Consider the following 14,371-nt stretch of genomic DNA (forward strand, 5'->3'; position numbering starts at 1 on the left):
AATCCCCTTCTTCACCTTGTTTTTTTTTTTTTTTTTTAAGAAAAATCTATTCATCTTTATTTTCTCTTCTGGATGAATATTACATATATATGGATTTATTTTGTGACTTTTGAGAAAATGACTACCAATAATGCTTATAGCTTTTTTCTCTTTTCTTTCTAAGGCCTTACCTATAAGAAGCTAAATCGGCTTGATGAAGCTTTGGATTGTTTCCTGAAACTTCACGCAATCCTGAGAAACAGTGCCCAAGTTCTTTACCAGATAGCAAATGTGTATCTTATATGAAAAACTTGAGGACAGTTGTTAATTCATTTGGTGACTTAGTACCAATCATTAAATAACCTTAGCCAATTAAATAATTGATAAGGATAATATTTTAAAACCTATCAGATTAATATGTGATAAAAATATTTGAGTGGTCCTGTTTTGTTGTTTTTTTTTTTTTTTGTTTCCAATTTAGTTAACACTGGTGTTAATAACACAAGTATTAAATTAGTTCCAGAGGTATGGCATAGTGAGTTAGTGATTCTGTACATTACTCAATGCTCATCATGATAAGTGCCCTCTTTAATTCCCATCACCTATTTCATCCACTCCCCCCACCCACCTGCCCTCTGGTAGCCATCTGTTTGTTTTCTATAGTTATGAGTCTGTTTTTTGGGTGATCCTATTTTAAAAGATCACTTGCATTGTAAAAGGAATTACTTAAAGGTTAAAACTACTATTTCTTAATTTTTGGAAATAATAATTGAAATCTGTTTGTTTTCTATAGTTATGAGTCTGTTTTTTGGGTGATCCTATTTTAAAAGATCACTTGCATTGTAAAAGGAATTACTTAAAGGTTAAAACTACTATTTCTTAATTTTTGGAAATAATTGAAATCATTGAGTATAACATGTTTATTAATACATATAAGCTATTCATTGACTGTAGATGAGATACTTTAGAATGCATTAACTTTGAGTCTTATAGGGTATTTTTGAAGAAGTAACTTACTATTTAAAAGGAAAATATTGTTTGTTACTTATTAGTACTATTTATTGAATTTCAGTTGAATTTGGTTGTCTTAATTATTTTAGCTGATGTATACGTTTAATGAGTATAACTCTTCAAAGGATTTTACTCTACAAAAGTAGCCAGTAGTTTATATGAATTCAGTCATTCATTCCCTTCATTCAATAGTCACTTATTGACTGTGTGCTGTATGTGCCAGTATTATGTTTAGAACTCCGGGGAATGTAAATAGAAAACATTCCTCCCATGTCAGTTTCTCCTACAATTCCTGGCCTTCTTTCGTTTGGGGTTTTTTTTCCCCTTGCCTTTGGTTGAAAAAGCAGAAATATGTTAATATTTTTAATGCCTTTGACAGTATTTGAAAAACATTTCAATTTCTCTATTTTAAAAATAATAAGCCTTCACAACAATATTTGGAAAGGGTTAAAGTCTTTTTTTAAAGATTTTATTTATTTGAGAGAGAGAGTACATGCATGAATGGGGGGAAGAGCATGGGGAGAGGGAGAGAGAAACTCAAGCAGACTCCACACTCAGCACAGAATGCATCATAAGACTCAGTGTCACCACCCAGAGATCATGACCTGAGCCAAAACCAAGGGTCGATTACTTAATTGACCATGCAATCTGGGTGTTCCAGGAAAGGTTAAAACCTCTCTTTTTAAAAAAAAGATTCTATTTATCTTCAGAGAGGGGGTTGGGCAGAGGAAGAGAGAGAGAAGCATACTCCCTGTTGCGTGGGGAGCTCGACATGGGGCTTGATCCTGTGACCCTGAGATCGTGACCTGAGCCGAAATCAAGAGATGGTTGCCTGACTGAGCTACCCAGGTACCCCAAGTTTAAAATCTTATGTAGGTGTTTAAGATAGCATTATTTTGATATAAATTTTATAGAAATATATTAGAAAAAAGTATGTTATAAGGTGTACCATTAATAATTTTAAATACTATCTGCTCTACTTTTGTTAGAGTACATAAAACATTTTTTAATGAAAAAATTATTTTTAGAGCAGTTAGTTTCATGTTTATTCCTTTTAGCTTTTTTGTTTTGTCCATATGATCTCTCTGAAACTGCCACTATCATGATCTTATACTTACACTGTTAAGAATCAGTTTGGCTTCAGTTAAGGAATTGCTATGTTTAAGGCTGTTTGAATACATTTTCTTGGTTTTATGTTTCTCTTATGATATTACATTTGTCATCATTAAAAACAAGATGTTTGGAGCACCTGGGTAGCTGAGTTGGTTAAGTGTCTGCCTTTGGCTTAGGTGATGATCTCAGGGTCCTGGGATTGAGCACCATGTTAGGTTCCCAGCTCAATGGGAAGTCTGCTTCTTTCCCTCTGCCTCTTCCCCTGCTCATGCTCTCTCTCTCTCTTTCCCTCTTAAATAAATAAAATCTTTTTTTATTTTTTTTTTTTACTTTTTTTTTTTTTCCATTTTATTTATTTTTTCAGCGTAACAGTATTCATTCTTTTTGCACAACACCCAGTGCTCCATGCAAAACGTGCCCTCCCCATTACCCACCACCTGTTCCCCCAACCTCCCACCCCTGACCCTTCAAAACCCTCTGGTTGTTTTTCAGAGTCCATAGTCTCTTATGGTTCGCCTCCCCTCCCCAATGTCCATAGCCCGCTCCCCCTCTCCCAATCCCACCTCCCCCCAGCAACCCCCAGTTTGTTTTGTGAGATTAAGAGTCATTTATGGTTTGTCTCCCTCCCAATCCCATCTTGTTTCATTTATTCTTCTCCTATCCCCCTACCCCCCCATGTTGCTTCTCCATGTCCTCATAGCAGGGAGATCATATGATAGTTGTCTTTCTCCGATTGACTTATTTCAAGATTCTTCTTTTTAAGTAAAATTTTGTGTTGGAATATTTTCATTTCACTAAGATAGTTAGTTAATATAAAAATAAATAGTCAATAAGTATTGGTGGGAATAAATTATTTCAGTGTATGCAGAGGATTTACTAGGCACAAAAACTCAAAAAAAAGAAATTCCTATTTGGGGTTTATAAACTAATTAGGGGAAACTCTTCCCTTGATATGTTGGACATACTAAGAGAGGTAGAATAATTTGAACACAACTTGCAGGCATTTTTATTAAGGACAAATTTTGGATAGTGCTGTTATTGGATAAAAGAGTAAGCTGTTATAGGGAGGGCACGTACTGCATGGAGCACTGGGTGTGATGCCAAAACAATGAACACTGTTATGCTGTAAATAAAAAAAAAAAAAAAAGAGTAAGCTGGTAATTCTGCTAGAGATTTAGGAGTTGGTTTTAGTCGATAGTAATGAAGCAAAAGGAAAAACAAAAAGGTATACATGAACATGAGTGTACAGTGCTCCATTTTTCATCCCCATCCTTGAAGAAATTCAGAGTAACCAGTACGAAATAGCACATTACTATAGGCTAAGAAATATGTTTATTGTAATGTTGTTTTTCGGTTTCCTTACTGATCAATGAATTTTGAAAAATTGTGTTATCCTTAACTAAAAATTTCCAAGGTATGAATTAATGGAAGATCCCAATCAAGCTATTGAATGGTTAATGCAGCTGATCAGTGTTGTTCCAACCGATTCTAGAGCTTTGTCTAAACTAGGAGAATTATACGATAGTGAAGGGGATAAATCCCAAGCATTTCAATATTACTATGAGGTAGGTATAATCTTACTTTCCTTCTACTTCTTAGCTTTTTACAAATTGTTATAAAACAGTCAGCAGTCCTTTTCATCTTTAAAATTTAGAAGTGCTTGCCAGTTTTAAATGAAGAGTGATTTAAAATAAAATAAAGCACTTGTGGAATATAAAGTTAGTTCTTTATTAATTTAATAAGAAAATTAAAGGTAAGAATTGTTCCCTTGAAGCATTATTTTCATCTCTTTTTAATTCTGTTATTTAATTTGACTCAGATCATCTATCAGTACATCAAAAAGCTATTGATAGGTAATTTAAAAATATATCAAACAAATGTTAAGTTTTCTAAATCTTATAGTTTCCAAACTTAGAAAGTACTTATGACAGCTCACACTTTTTTACTAAGAAACTTCACATTGGATAACAGTCCATTTAGTAGGTAAAATGTTGAGGTGTAAATTATACGTTGTCACTGATGTTGTATTCTCACATTCCATATTCTTTCCAGTCATACAGGTATTTCCCCTCTAACATTGAAGTCATTGAGTGGCTTGGAGCTTATTACATTGACACCCAGTTTTGTGAAAAAGCCATTCAATACTTTGAAAGAGCTTCTCTTATACAGTAAGTAACTATACTGATTTCATGTTTACTAAAATGCCTTGTTTTGGGATTTGATTTTATCCCTAAAATTAGAATCTGATAAACATATTGCAAATATTAATGAACATTCATGTATTATTTCCATTTTCTTGAATGATATTCCATTTTACTTGGTCTTTATTATGATAAGTATATTATTCCTTTATGCAAAAATTTTAAAAAATATTTCCTTAAGGTACTTTTCATTATGTATTTTTTTATTCATACTCAGCAAGTAAGTATTATTTCATTATCAATTAAAAAATTATTGACTTGGTCCTAAGACAAGGTTTCATTTCTCAAAGAGTCCTAATAGAAGTAAGTTGTGCTGGTTTCAATGTGTAATCAATTTACATTGTATACTAAAAATTTTAAAGCTGTCTTTAAGTTCATATTCAAATGTTTTGTACATACCTGATTCAAAAATAATTGAAAAATTCTGGGTCTGTTTTGTTCTTGGCCAAACTGAATTTTAACATTAAATGTGACTTCGAATCATTTGAATGATAAAGAAATGGTTAATAATTTGATTGGTATCTGTGTGGGATTTGTGTTAGGCAATTTTTGTTTTTTTTTTAATAAATTTTTTAAATTTAAATTTAGTTAATTAACATATAATGTATTACTGGTTTCAGAGGTAGAGTCCACTGATTCCTCAGTCTTATATAACACCCAGTTCTCATTAATCACAAGCCCTCCTTAATGTCCCTCACCCTCATGTTACCCCATGCCCTCACCTCCTCCCCTCAAGCAGCCCTCAGTTTGTTTCCTATGATTAAAAGTCTTTTATGGTTTGTCTCCCTCCCTGACTTCATATTGTTTTATTTTTTCCTCTCTCCCTCTATGATCCTCTGTTTTGTTTCTTAAATTCCTCATACCAGTGAAATCATATGATAATTGTTTTTCTCTGATTGGCTTATTTCACTTAGCATGATACATTCTAGTTCTATCCATGTCATTGTAAATGGCATGATCTCATTTTTTTGATGACCGAGTATTATTCATATATATATGTGTGTGTGTGTGTGTGTGTATGTATATGTATATATATGCCGCACCTTCTTTATCCATTCATCTGTTAATGGACACCCGGGCTCTTTTCATAGCTTGGCTGTTGTGGACATTGCTGCTATGAATATTGGGGTGCAGGTACCCTTTGGATCACTACATTTGTATCTTTGGGGTAAATACCAGTAGTGCAATTGATAGATCATAGGGTAGCTCAGTTTTCAACTTTTTGAGGAACCTCCATACTGTTTTCCAGAATGATTGCACCAGCATTCCCACCAACAGTGTAAGAAGGCGCCCCTTTCTCCACATCTTCCCCAATATGTGTAGTTCCCTGTCTTGTTAATTTTAGCCATTCTTACTGGTGTGAGGTGGGATTTCATTGTGGTTTTAATTTGTATTTTCCTGATCCAGGTGATGTTGAGCATTTTTCATGTGTCTGTTAGTCATTTGAATGTCTTTTCTGAAGAAATGTCTGTTCATTTCTGCCCATTTCTTGGCTGGGTTTTTATTTTTTGGGTGTTGAATTTGATAAGTTCTTTATAGATTATGGATACTAGCCCTTTATCTGATATGTCATCTTCTCCCATTCCACAGGTTGCCTTTTAGTTTTGTTAACTGTTTCCTTTGCTGTGCAAAAGCTTTTTATCCTGATGAAGTCCCAATAGTTCATGTTTATTTTTGTTTCTTTGGCCTTTGGAGACGTGTCTAGCAAGAAATTGCTGCAGCCCAGGTCAGAGAGGTTCTGCCTGTGTTCTCCTCTAGGAATTTGATGGATTCCTATCTCACATTTACGTATTTTTCCATTTTGAGTCTATTTTTGTGTTTGGTGTAAGGAAATGGTCCGGTTTCATTCTTCTGCATGTGGCTGTCCAATTTTCCCAACACCATTTGTTGAAGAGACTGTCTTTTCCATTGGACATTCTTTCCTGCTTTGTCGAAGATTAGTTTCCTGCTTTGTCAAAGATAGAGTTGAGGGTCTGCTTTTGGGCTCTCTATTCTGTTCTGTTGATCTATGTGTCTGTTTTTATGGCAGTACCATATTTTCTTGATGACTACAGCTTTGGAATAGAGCTTGAAGTCTGGCATTGTGATGCCACCAGCTTTGGTTTTCTTTTTTCACATTCCTCTGGCTATTTGAGGTCTTTTCTGGTTCCATACAAATTTTAGGATTATTTGTTCCAGCTCTGTGAAAAAAAGTTGATGGTATTTTGATAGGGATTGCACTGAATGTGCAGATTGCTCTAGGTATCATAAACATTTTAACAATATTTGTTCTTCCCATTCATGAACATGGAACATTTTTCCATTTCTTTGTGTTTTCTCAATATCAATGTTGTATAGTTTTCTGAGTACAGATCCTTTGCCTCCTTGGTTAGGTTTATTCTTACATATCTTTTAGTTTTGGGGGCAATTGTAAATGGGATTGACTCTTTAAATTTTCTTTCTTCTCTCTCATCGTTAGTGTATAGAAATGCACCTGATTCCTGTGCATTGATTTTTATATCCTGCCACTTTGCTGAATTCCTGTATGAGTTCTGGTAGTTTTGGGGCGGAGTCTTTTGGGTCTTCCACGTAGAGTATCATGTCATCTGCAAAGAGTGAGAGTTTGACTTCTTCTTTGCTGATTCAGATGCCTTTTATTTCTTTTTTTTGTCTGGTTGCTGAGGCTAGGACTTCTGATACTGTGTTGAACAGCAGTGGTGATAGTGAACATCCCTGTCATGTTCCTGACCTTAGGGGAAAAGCTCTCAGTTTTTCCCCATTGAGAATGAGCTGTGGGCTCTTCATATATGATATGATTTTGATATTGAGGTATGTTCCCTCTATTCCTACATTGTGTAGAGTTTTAATCAAGAAAGAATGCTATATTTTGTCAAATGCTTTTTCTGCATCAACTGAGAAGATCATATGGTTCTTGTCCTTTCTTTTATTTACGTAGTGTATCACATAGATTGATTTGTGGCTATTGAACCACCCTTGCAGCTGAGGAATAAATCCCACTTGGTGATGGCAAATAATCCTTTTAATGTACTGTTGTATCTTATTGGCTAGTATTTTGGCGAGAATCTTTGCATCCATGTTCATCAGGGATATTGGTCTGTAATTCTCCTTTTTGGTGGAGGCCTTTTTCTGGTTTTTGGATCAGGATAATGCTGGCCTCATAGATCAAGTTTGGAAGTTTTCTTCCATTTCTGTTTTTTGAAACAGCTTCAGAAGAATACGTATTAATTCCTCTTTAAATGTTTGGAAGAAATCCCCTGGGAAGCCGTCCAGCCCTGGACTCTTGTTAATTGGGAGATTTTTGATAACTGCTTCAATTTCCTTACTGGTAATGGGTTTGTTCAAGTTTTCTGTTTCTTCCTGGTTCGGTTTTGGTAGTTTATATGTCTCTAGGAATGCATCCCTTTCTTCTTGATTATCTAATTTGCTGGTATATAGTTGTTCATAATATGTTCTTATAATTGTTTGTATTTCTTTGGTTTGGTTTTGATCTCTCTTTCATTCATGATTTTATTAATTTGAGTCCTTTCTCTTTTCTTTTTGAAAAAGTCTGGCCAGGAGTTTATCAGTCTTATTAATTCTTTCAAAGAATCAGCTCCTAGTTTCATTGATCTGTTCTACTGTGGTTTGGTTTCTGTTTCATTGATTTATGCTCTGATCTTTATTATTTCTCTTCTCCTACTGGGTTTAGGCTTTCTTTGCTGTTCCTTCTCCAGCTCCTGTAGGTGTAAGGTTAGGTTGTGTATTTGAGACCTTTCTCTTGTTTCTTGATAAAGGCTTGTATTGCTATATACTTTCCTTTTAGGGCCTTTGCTGTATCCCAAAGATTTTGAACAGTGTGTTTTCATTTTCATTTGTTTCCATGAATTTTTAAAATTCTTCTTTAATTTCCTGATTGACCCATTCATTCTTTAGTAGGATGCTCTTTAACCTCCATGTATTTGAGTTCTTTCCAACTTTCCTTCTGTGATTGAGTTTAAGTTTCAAAGCATTATGGTCCAAAAATATGCAGGGAATGATCCCAGTTTTTTGGTACCAGTTGAGACCTGATTTGTGACCCAGCATGTGATCTATTCTGGAGAATATTTCATGTGCACTCGAGAAGAATGTATATTCTGTTGCTTTCAGATGGAATGTTCTGAATATACCTGTGAAGTCCATCTGGTCCAGTGTGTTGTTCAAAGCCTTTGTTTCCTTGTTGATCTTCTGCTTAGATGATCTGTCCATTGCAGTGAGTAGGGTGTTAAAGTCCCCTAGTATTATTATCGATATATTTCTTGAATTTTGTTATTAATTGGCTTATATAATTGTCCGTTCCCATGTTAGGGGCATAAATATTTATAATTGTTAGATCTTCTTGTTGGAGAGACCCTTTAATTATGATATAGTGTCCTTCCTCATCTCTTATTACAGTCTGGTTTAAAATCTAATTTGCCTAATAAAAGGATTGACATCCCAGCTTTCTTTTGATGTCCATTAGCATGATAAATGGCTTTCCATCCCTTCACTTTAAATCTGGAGGTGTTTTGGGGTCTAAAATGAGTCTCTTGCAGTCATCTTATCAAAACTTGCTTATTTATCCAGTCTGATATCCTGTGTCTTGATTGGGACATTTAGCCCATTTCCATTCAAAGTAATTATTGAAAGATGTGAATTTAGTGCCATTGTATTACCTGTAATTTGACTGTTACTACATATGTTTGCTTTATAGTCTCTGTTCCTTTCTGGTCTGTGTTACCTTTGGGCTCTCACTTGGCTTAAAGGATCCTTTTAAATATTTCTTACAGGACTGGTTTGGTGATAACACATCTTTTAGTTTCTGTTTGTCGTGGAAGCTTTTTATCATGCCTATTTTGAATGAAAAATAAGGCTGAATATTTTTCTCACTTAGCATCCCAAATATATCATGCCAGTTCTTTCTGGCTTGCTAGATATCTGTGGGTAGGTCTTCTGCCAATCTAATGTTTTTTCCCTTGTGGGTTATGGACCTCTTGTCCCAAGCTGCTTTCAGAATTTCTCTTTGTCTCTGAGATTTGGAAGTTTCACTATCCTATGTCTTGGTGTTGGCCTATTTTTACTGATTTTTGAGGGGGATTCTCTGTGCATCCTGGACTTGGATACCTGTTTCCTTTCCCAGATTAGGGAAATTCTCTGCTATAATTTGCTCCAATATATCTTCTGCACCCCTCTCTTTTTCCTCTTCTGGGATCCCGATTATTCTAATATTGTTTCACTTTATGGTATCACTTATCTCTCGAATTCTCCCCTGGTGATCCAGTAGTTGTTTATCTCTCTTTTTCTCAGTTTCTTTATTCTCCATCGTTTTGTCTTCTATATCCTTAATTCTCTCTTCTTCCTTATTTATCCTAGCAGTTAGAGCCTCCATTTTTATGCATCTCATTAATAGCTTTTTTGATTTAGACTAGGTTAGATTTTAGTTCTTTCATTTCTCCAGAAAGGCATTCTCTTGTATTTTCTAGGCTTTTGTCAAATCCAGCTGGTATCTTTATAATCACTATTCTGAACTGTAGTTCCAACATCTTACTTGTGTTCATACTGATTAAGTCGCTAGCAGTACTGCCCTTGTTTTTCCTTTTTGAGGTTGAGTTTTTCTGTCTTGTCATTCTTTCCAGAGACAAATAGATGAACAAGTGAACAAAATACCAAAGTGGCAACAACAACCCCACAGAAATGTACACTAAATGAATCAGAAGAAACCTGAAACTGAAAAAAATCTTGAAGATTCAAAACAATTTTAAAAGATAGAAAAAAGGGTATAATCAGGCAGGTGAACAGAATAAAACAATACCCTGGATCCTGTATGTATTTTGGTCTGTTAGAAATCTAGATCACAAAATTATAAAGAAAGAACTTAGATGTGGGCAAAAAATTAAATACAATGAAAGAATACAATGTAACTGTAAAAAATGAAAATTAAAAGACAAGAAAAAACAAAAGAGAGAGAATGGCAACAACAACAAAAAGGAAGGCATATCAACAGGTGAACAGAAAAGAGCAATACCCTATATCCTGAGTGTATTTTGGTCAGTTTGTTAATAGGAACAACATCTCAAAATTGTAAGGAAAGAAAAACACATATATACAAAAATAAAATTGAATACCTTGAAAGGATAGAATGTAACTGTAAAGATGAAAATTTAAAAAGACTTCACAGAGCTAGAAAAAAAAAAAAGAAGAAAGAAAAAGAAAGAATATGATCAGACAGATCAATAGAACAGAACCATACATTAGATTTTGGGTGTATTTTAGTCTGTTAGAGGAAATCGCATACCAAAATTATAAAGAAAGAAAAACATATATATACAAAAATAAAATTAAATACAATGAAGAGATAGAATGTAACTGTAAAAATGAAAATAAAAAAAGATTTTAAAAAGGAGTTGATAAAATAAGAAATTGGTTGAAGAAAAAGGAAAGAAAAAAATTTAAAAATTAAACTTGAAAGACTAAAAAATCTTAGGGGAAAAGCCATGAATTTTGTGTGCTGTGCTCCCCTAACACTGGAGTTTTGCAGCTCTCATTGCTCAGTAAACTTGGTCTTGGCTGGGTGTTCTTGCTGATCTTCTTGGGGAGGGGCCTGTTGCTTTGATTTTCAAGATTTTTGGCCCCAGTTAGAATTGCAGCACCTGTGGCGCCTGGGTGGCTCAGTGGATTAAGCCGCTGCCTTCTGCTCAGGTCATGATCTCAGGGTCCTGGGATCGAGCCCCGCATGGGGCTCTCTGCTCCGCAGGGAGCCTGCTTCCTCCTCTCTCTCTGCCTGCCTCTCTGCCTACTTGTGATCTCTCTCTATCTGTCAAATAAATAAATAAAATCTTAAAAAAAAAAAAAGAATTGCAGCACCTTTGCCAAGGGACCAGTATAAATAATCTGCTCCAGTTTGCTCTCTGTGGCTTTTGTTCCCTGAAGGCTTTCCCCACAGCTTTAGAGGATGAGAATGAAAATGGTGTCCTCCCAATCTCTAGGCCCAGAGCCAAAACCTTGGGGTCCCACTCCTTAGTGTTCCCTCAAGGAAAAGCAGTCAATCACTCATGTCTCCCTGGTCTCCGGCCACACTCCATGCTCATCCAGCCTATGACTGAGTGTTTCTAACTCAGGCACACAACCCCGTTTCAAGTCTCCAAACCCTGAAGACTCCTGCAGCATGCGCCCACGCCACTCCTCCTAGGGGAGGAAGGGGATTCTCACCAGTCCAGCCACTTGACTGGGCCCCTGCTTGGGAACAGTCACCTGATTATGCCATGGTTCACATGGCAACCCCAAACTGAGAGCCCACTCATGGGCTCGCTGATTGCAGCCAACTACCCTGCTCCAATGCTTTGGGAGCTCTGCTGCTCTCAGGCATCCACAGTCTTCCTGTGATCCTGGGGAATCCTAAGACTACACTATTCCACCTAGGGTTCTGCCCCCACTTAGCCACCTGCATGCCTTTCAGGTGGATTGTCCCTCACTGGAGCACACTTCTAAAAGCACTGCTATATCACTAGCCAGTAGCTGGCTTGGGAATGCTCTCTCCTCTGTGGTCTATCTTCCCACATCACCTCAGATTTGCTTCTCCGCACATCGTACCTTGCAGAAACTGGTCAGTTTTCTATTTGTAGAGTTGCAGCTAATCTTTTCTTCAATCTCCAGTTGAGTTCGCAAGTGTGCAGAATGGTTTGGCAGTTATCTAGCTGAATTCGTGGGACCAGATGAAGTTAAGGTCTCCTACTCCTTCACCATCTTAGACTCTTCTCCTAGACAATTGTTTTAGAAAAGATTTTATTTATTTGAGAGAGAAAGAGCATGAGTGAGGGGAGGGCTGAGTTGGGAGTCTAATGCAGGGCTCAGTCTTGGGACTCCCAAGATCATGACCTGAGCTGAAGGCAGACTTTTAACTGACTGAACCACCTAGGTACCCCAAGATAATTAATTTTTATGATGTTAGCTTCACTAGCTAATGTCATAAAATTTGATCCCATTTAATCTCTTAAATCACATAAATATTTTGAAAATTATAAAACTAATCACCAACATAAGGGAATAGTTTTTGTTTAATCATATGCTTGAGACTAAAGCTACATAGGTATTACACTTTTTATTACACTTAATACTAACCCTAGCCTTAGCCCATTAACTCATATAACACTCTTCCTAATTTGAGGCTCCATCTACCACTGTTCCATTTTTGACTCCTAATTGTGAATGTTAAATGTTGACTTCATAGCCATTCTCTTACCTTGTCTAGTTCATGTTCTTTCTCTCTATGCTATCAATAGTCTAGTTTCACAGATTTAACCTCCCTAACTTCATTGACATCTTTACCTCTTCTGCAGTTCAGCCACCTAGATCTTACCCAATTCTAATTATCACCCAGCACATTTATACCACTAAAAGCTCATTAATATCCACCTGTCTGAACATAACCTCTCTTCCCAACTTCCACATAACCTACTTTCCATTATGCTTTTCTTTGATAAGACCTCCAGTCTCTTGACCTTCCTTTCTCTTGCAGTTTCAGTGTCTCCTGGCTTTACTTCTGAGCCTGACCTTTATAGGCTGTTTAAGTGATCACATCTGTTTCCTTTCTTGCTAACTTGGTTACTTTTTCTCTCTTGCTTTCCTGCCCAATCTGTCCCAATACATTTCAGTTCATGGGCTAATCCAACCATTTATTCCATTTTATTCTATTCATATACAGCCTTGGAAGGACTATGGGACATAAATTATATAACTAGATGGAGTGATGTCACACAAATTTATATTTTGTAAACACTCCTCATTAGTCATAAGTGTTCCTAACTAACTGCCTTTCCTTTATTCCTCACAAATCCCTTCAATCTATTTTAAACTTAAATTTTCCAGGAAATAGAGAAGTCTTTTCTAGGAACTCCCTTAATATTCCCCTCTCCCTGCTTTCCTGTACATTTACTTTCTATTCCCACCTGTTTTTACTTGCTTCTTGCTATGTGACAGAGCCATTCAGTATGAGTTTGGGCATTCATTTTCCTGAGCATTTATTTTCTGTACCATACATCTAATCTTCACTTTTTCTCCTTTTTTTATATTCTAAATCTTTAATTGTCAGGTGATTTTTACCTCTATAATAAAAATGTAAGCTCTCTGGAGGTAGTGGAGAGGTGTTTGTTCTTGTGCCGTATAGTTCTTTACATATTCCAGAGTAGTTGGCACATAGTTGAATTAAGCTACATTACCTGTCATTGGTGTTCCTTTATAGTAGAAACTCCTCACTTTGCTATATTTTTTAGATGTTTATGGTTCTTAGTAATATTTTTGGTAATTGTGTTAAACCTATACTACTAGTTCCTATTTTCTTTTATCCATAAATCATGTCTTAAAACATCAAGAAATCTTAGTCATAACTGGTCCATCTAATGTAATATCATATTAGAGAATTCTTTGCATTAGAGATTATTTCTTAATATTGATCATTGATTATTATATTGATATATTGATTATTATAAATATGGGATACAACCAAGCAGACCAATGTACACATTGTAGGAGTTCTAGAGGGAGAAGAGGTAGAGAAAGAAGCAGAGAGATTCAAGAAACAGTAACTGAAACTTCCAGAATTTGAGGAAAGACATGTCTCTACAAATCCAGTAAACTTAATGAATTTAAAATAGGGAAAACCCAGAGACTAACATCAAGACACATTATAATAAAACTGCCAAAAGACAAAGACTCTTGAAAGCAATAAGAAAAACTTACTCATAAAGTACAGTGGGTCCTTAGTAAGATTATCAGATTTCTCAGAAATCTTGGAGGGCAAAAAAACAGTAGGATGATACGAAATTCTAAAATAAAAAACTATCAACCCAACAATTCTATATCTAGCAAAACAATCCTTCCAGAATGAAGGGATGGCCAGATAGTGGCAAAGTAAGAGATCTAGGTTTGCCTCATCCTGTGAATACAACTAGATAACTATCAAAATAATCCCTGGAAATCAATCTGAAGACTGGCAGAACATGCTGCACAACTGAGGGTAGTGAAGAGGCCACACTGACAAAGGTAAGAAGTATAGCGATGTGGTTTAGGGAAGAAAT

General features: G+C 35.7%; 1 protein-coding gene across 5 annotated transcripts in view; it reads left to right on the plus strand.

Moving 5' to 3' along the window:
* IFT88 (intraflagellar transport 88) overlaps positions 1 to 14,371 on the plus strand; it is a 158,127-nt gene that overhangs the window by 89,898 nt on the left and 53,858 nt on the right. For all 5 annotated transcript variants that reach the window (XM_045978360.1, XM_045978362.1, XM_045978361.1 and 2 more), the window contains 3 exons: positions 164 to 272; positions 3,518 to 3,668; positions 4,156 to 4,271. In XM_045978360.1, coding sequence (XP_045834316.1) covers positions 164 to 272; positions 3,518 to 3,668; positions 4,156 to 4,271 — 376 coding nt within the window. The remainder of the gene's footprint in view (positions 1 to 163; positions 273 to 3,517; positions 3,669 to 4,155; positions 4,272 to 14,371) is intronic.

The sequence above is a fragment of the Meles meles genome, chromosome 14 (genome assembly GCF_922984935.1).
Source record: "Meles meles chromosome 14, mMelMel3.1 paternal haplotype, whole genome shotgun sequence".
Taxonomy (NCBI): domain Eukaryota; kingdom Metazoa; phylum Chordata; class Mammalia; order Carnivora; family Mustelidae; genus Meles; species Meles meles.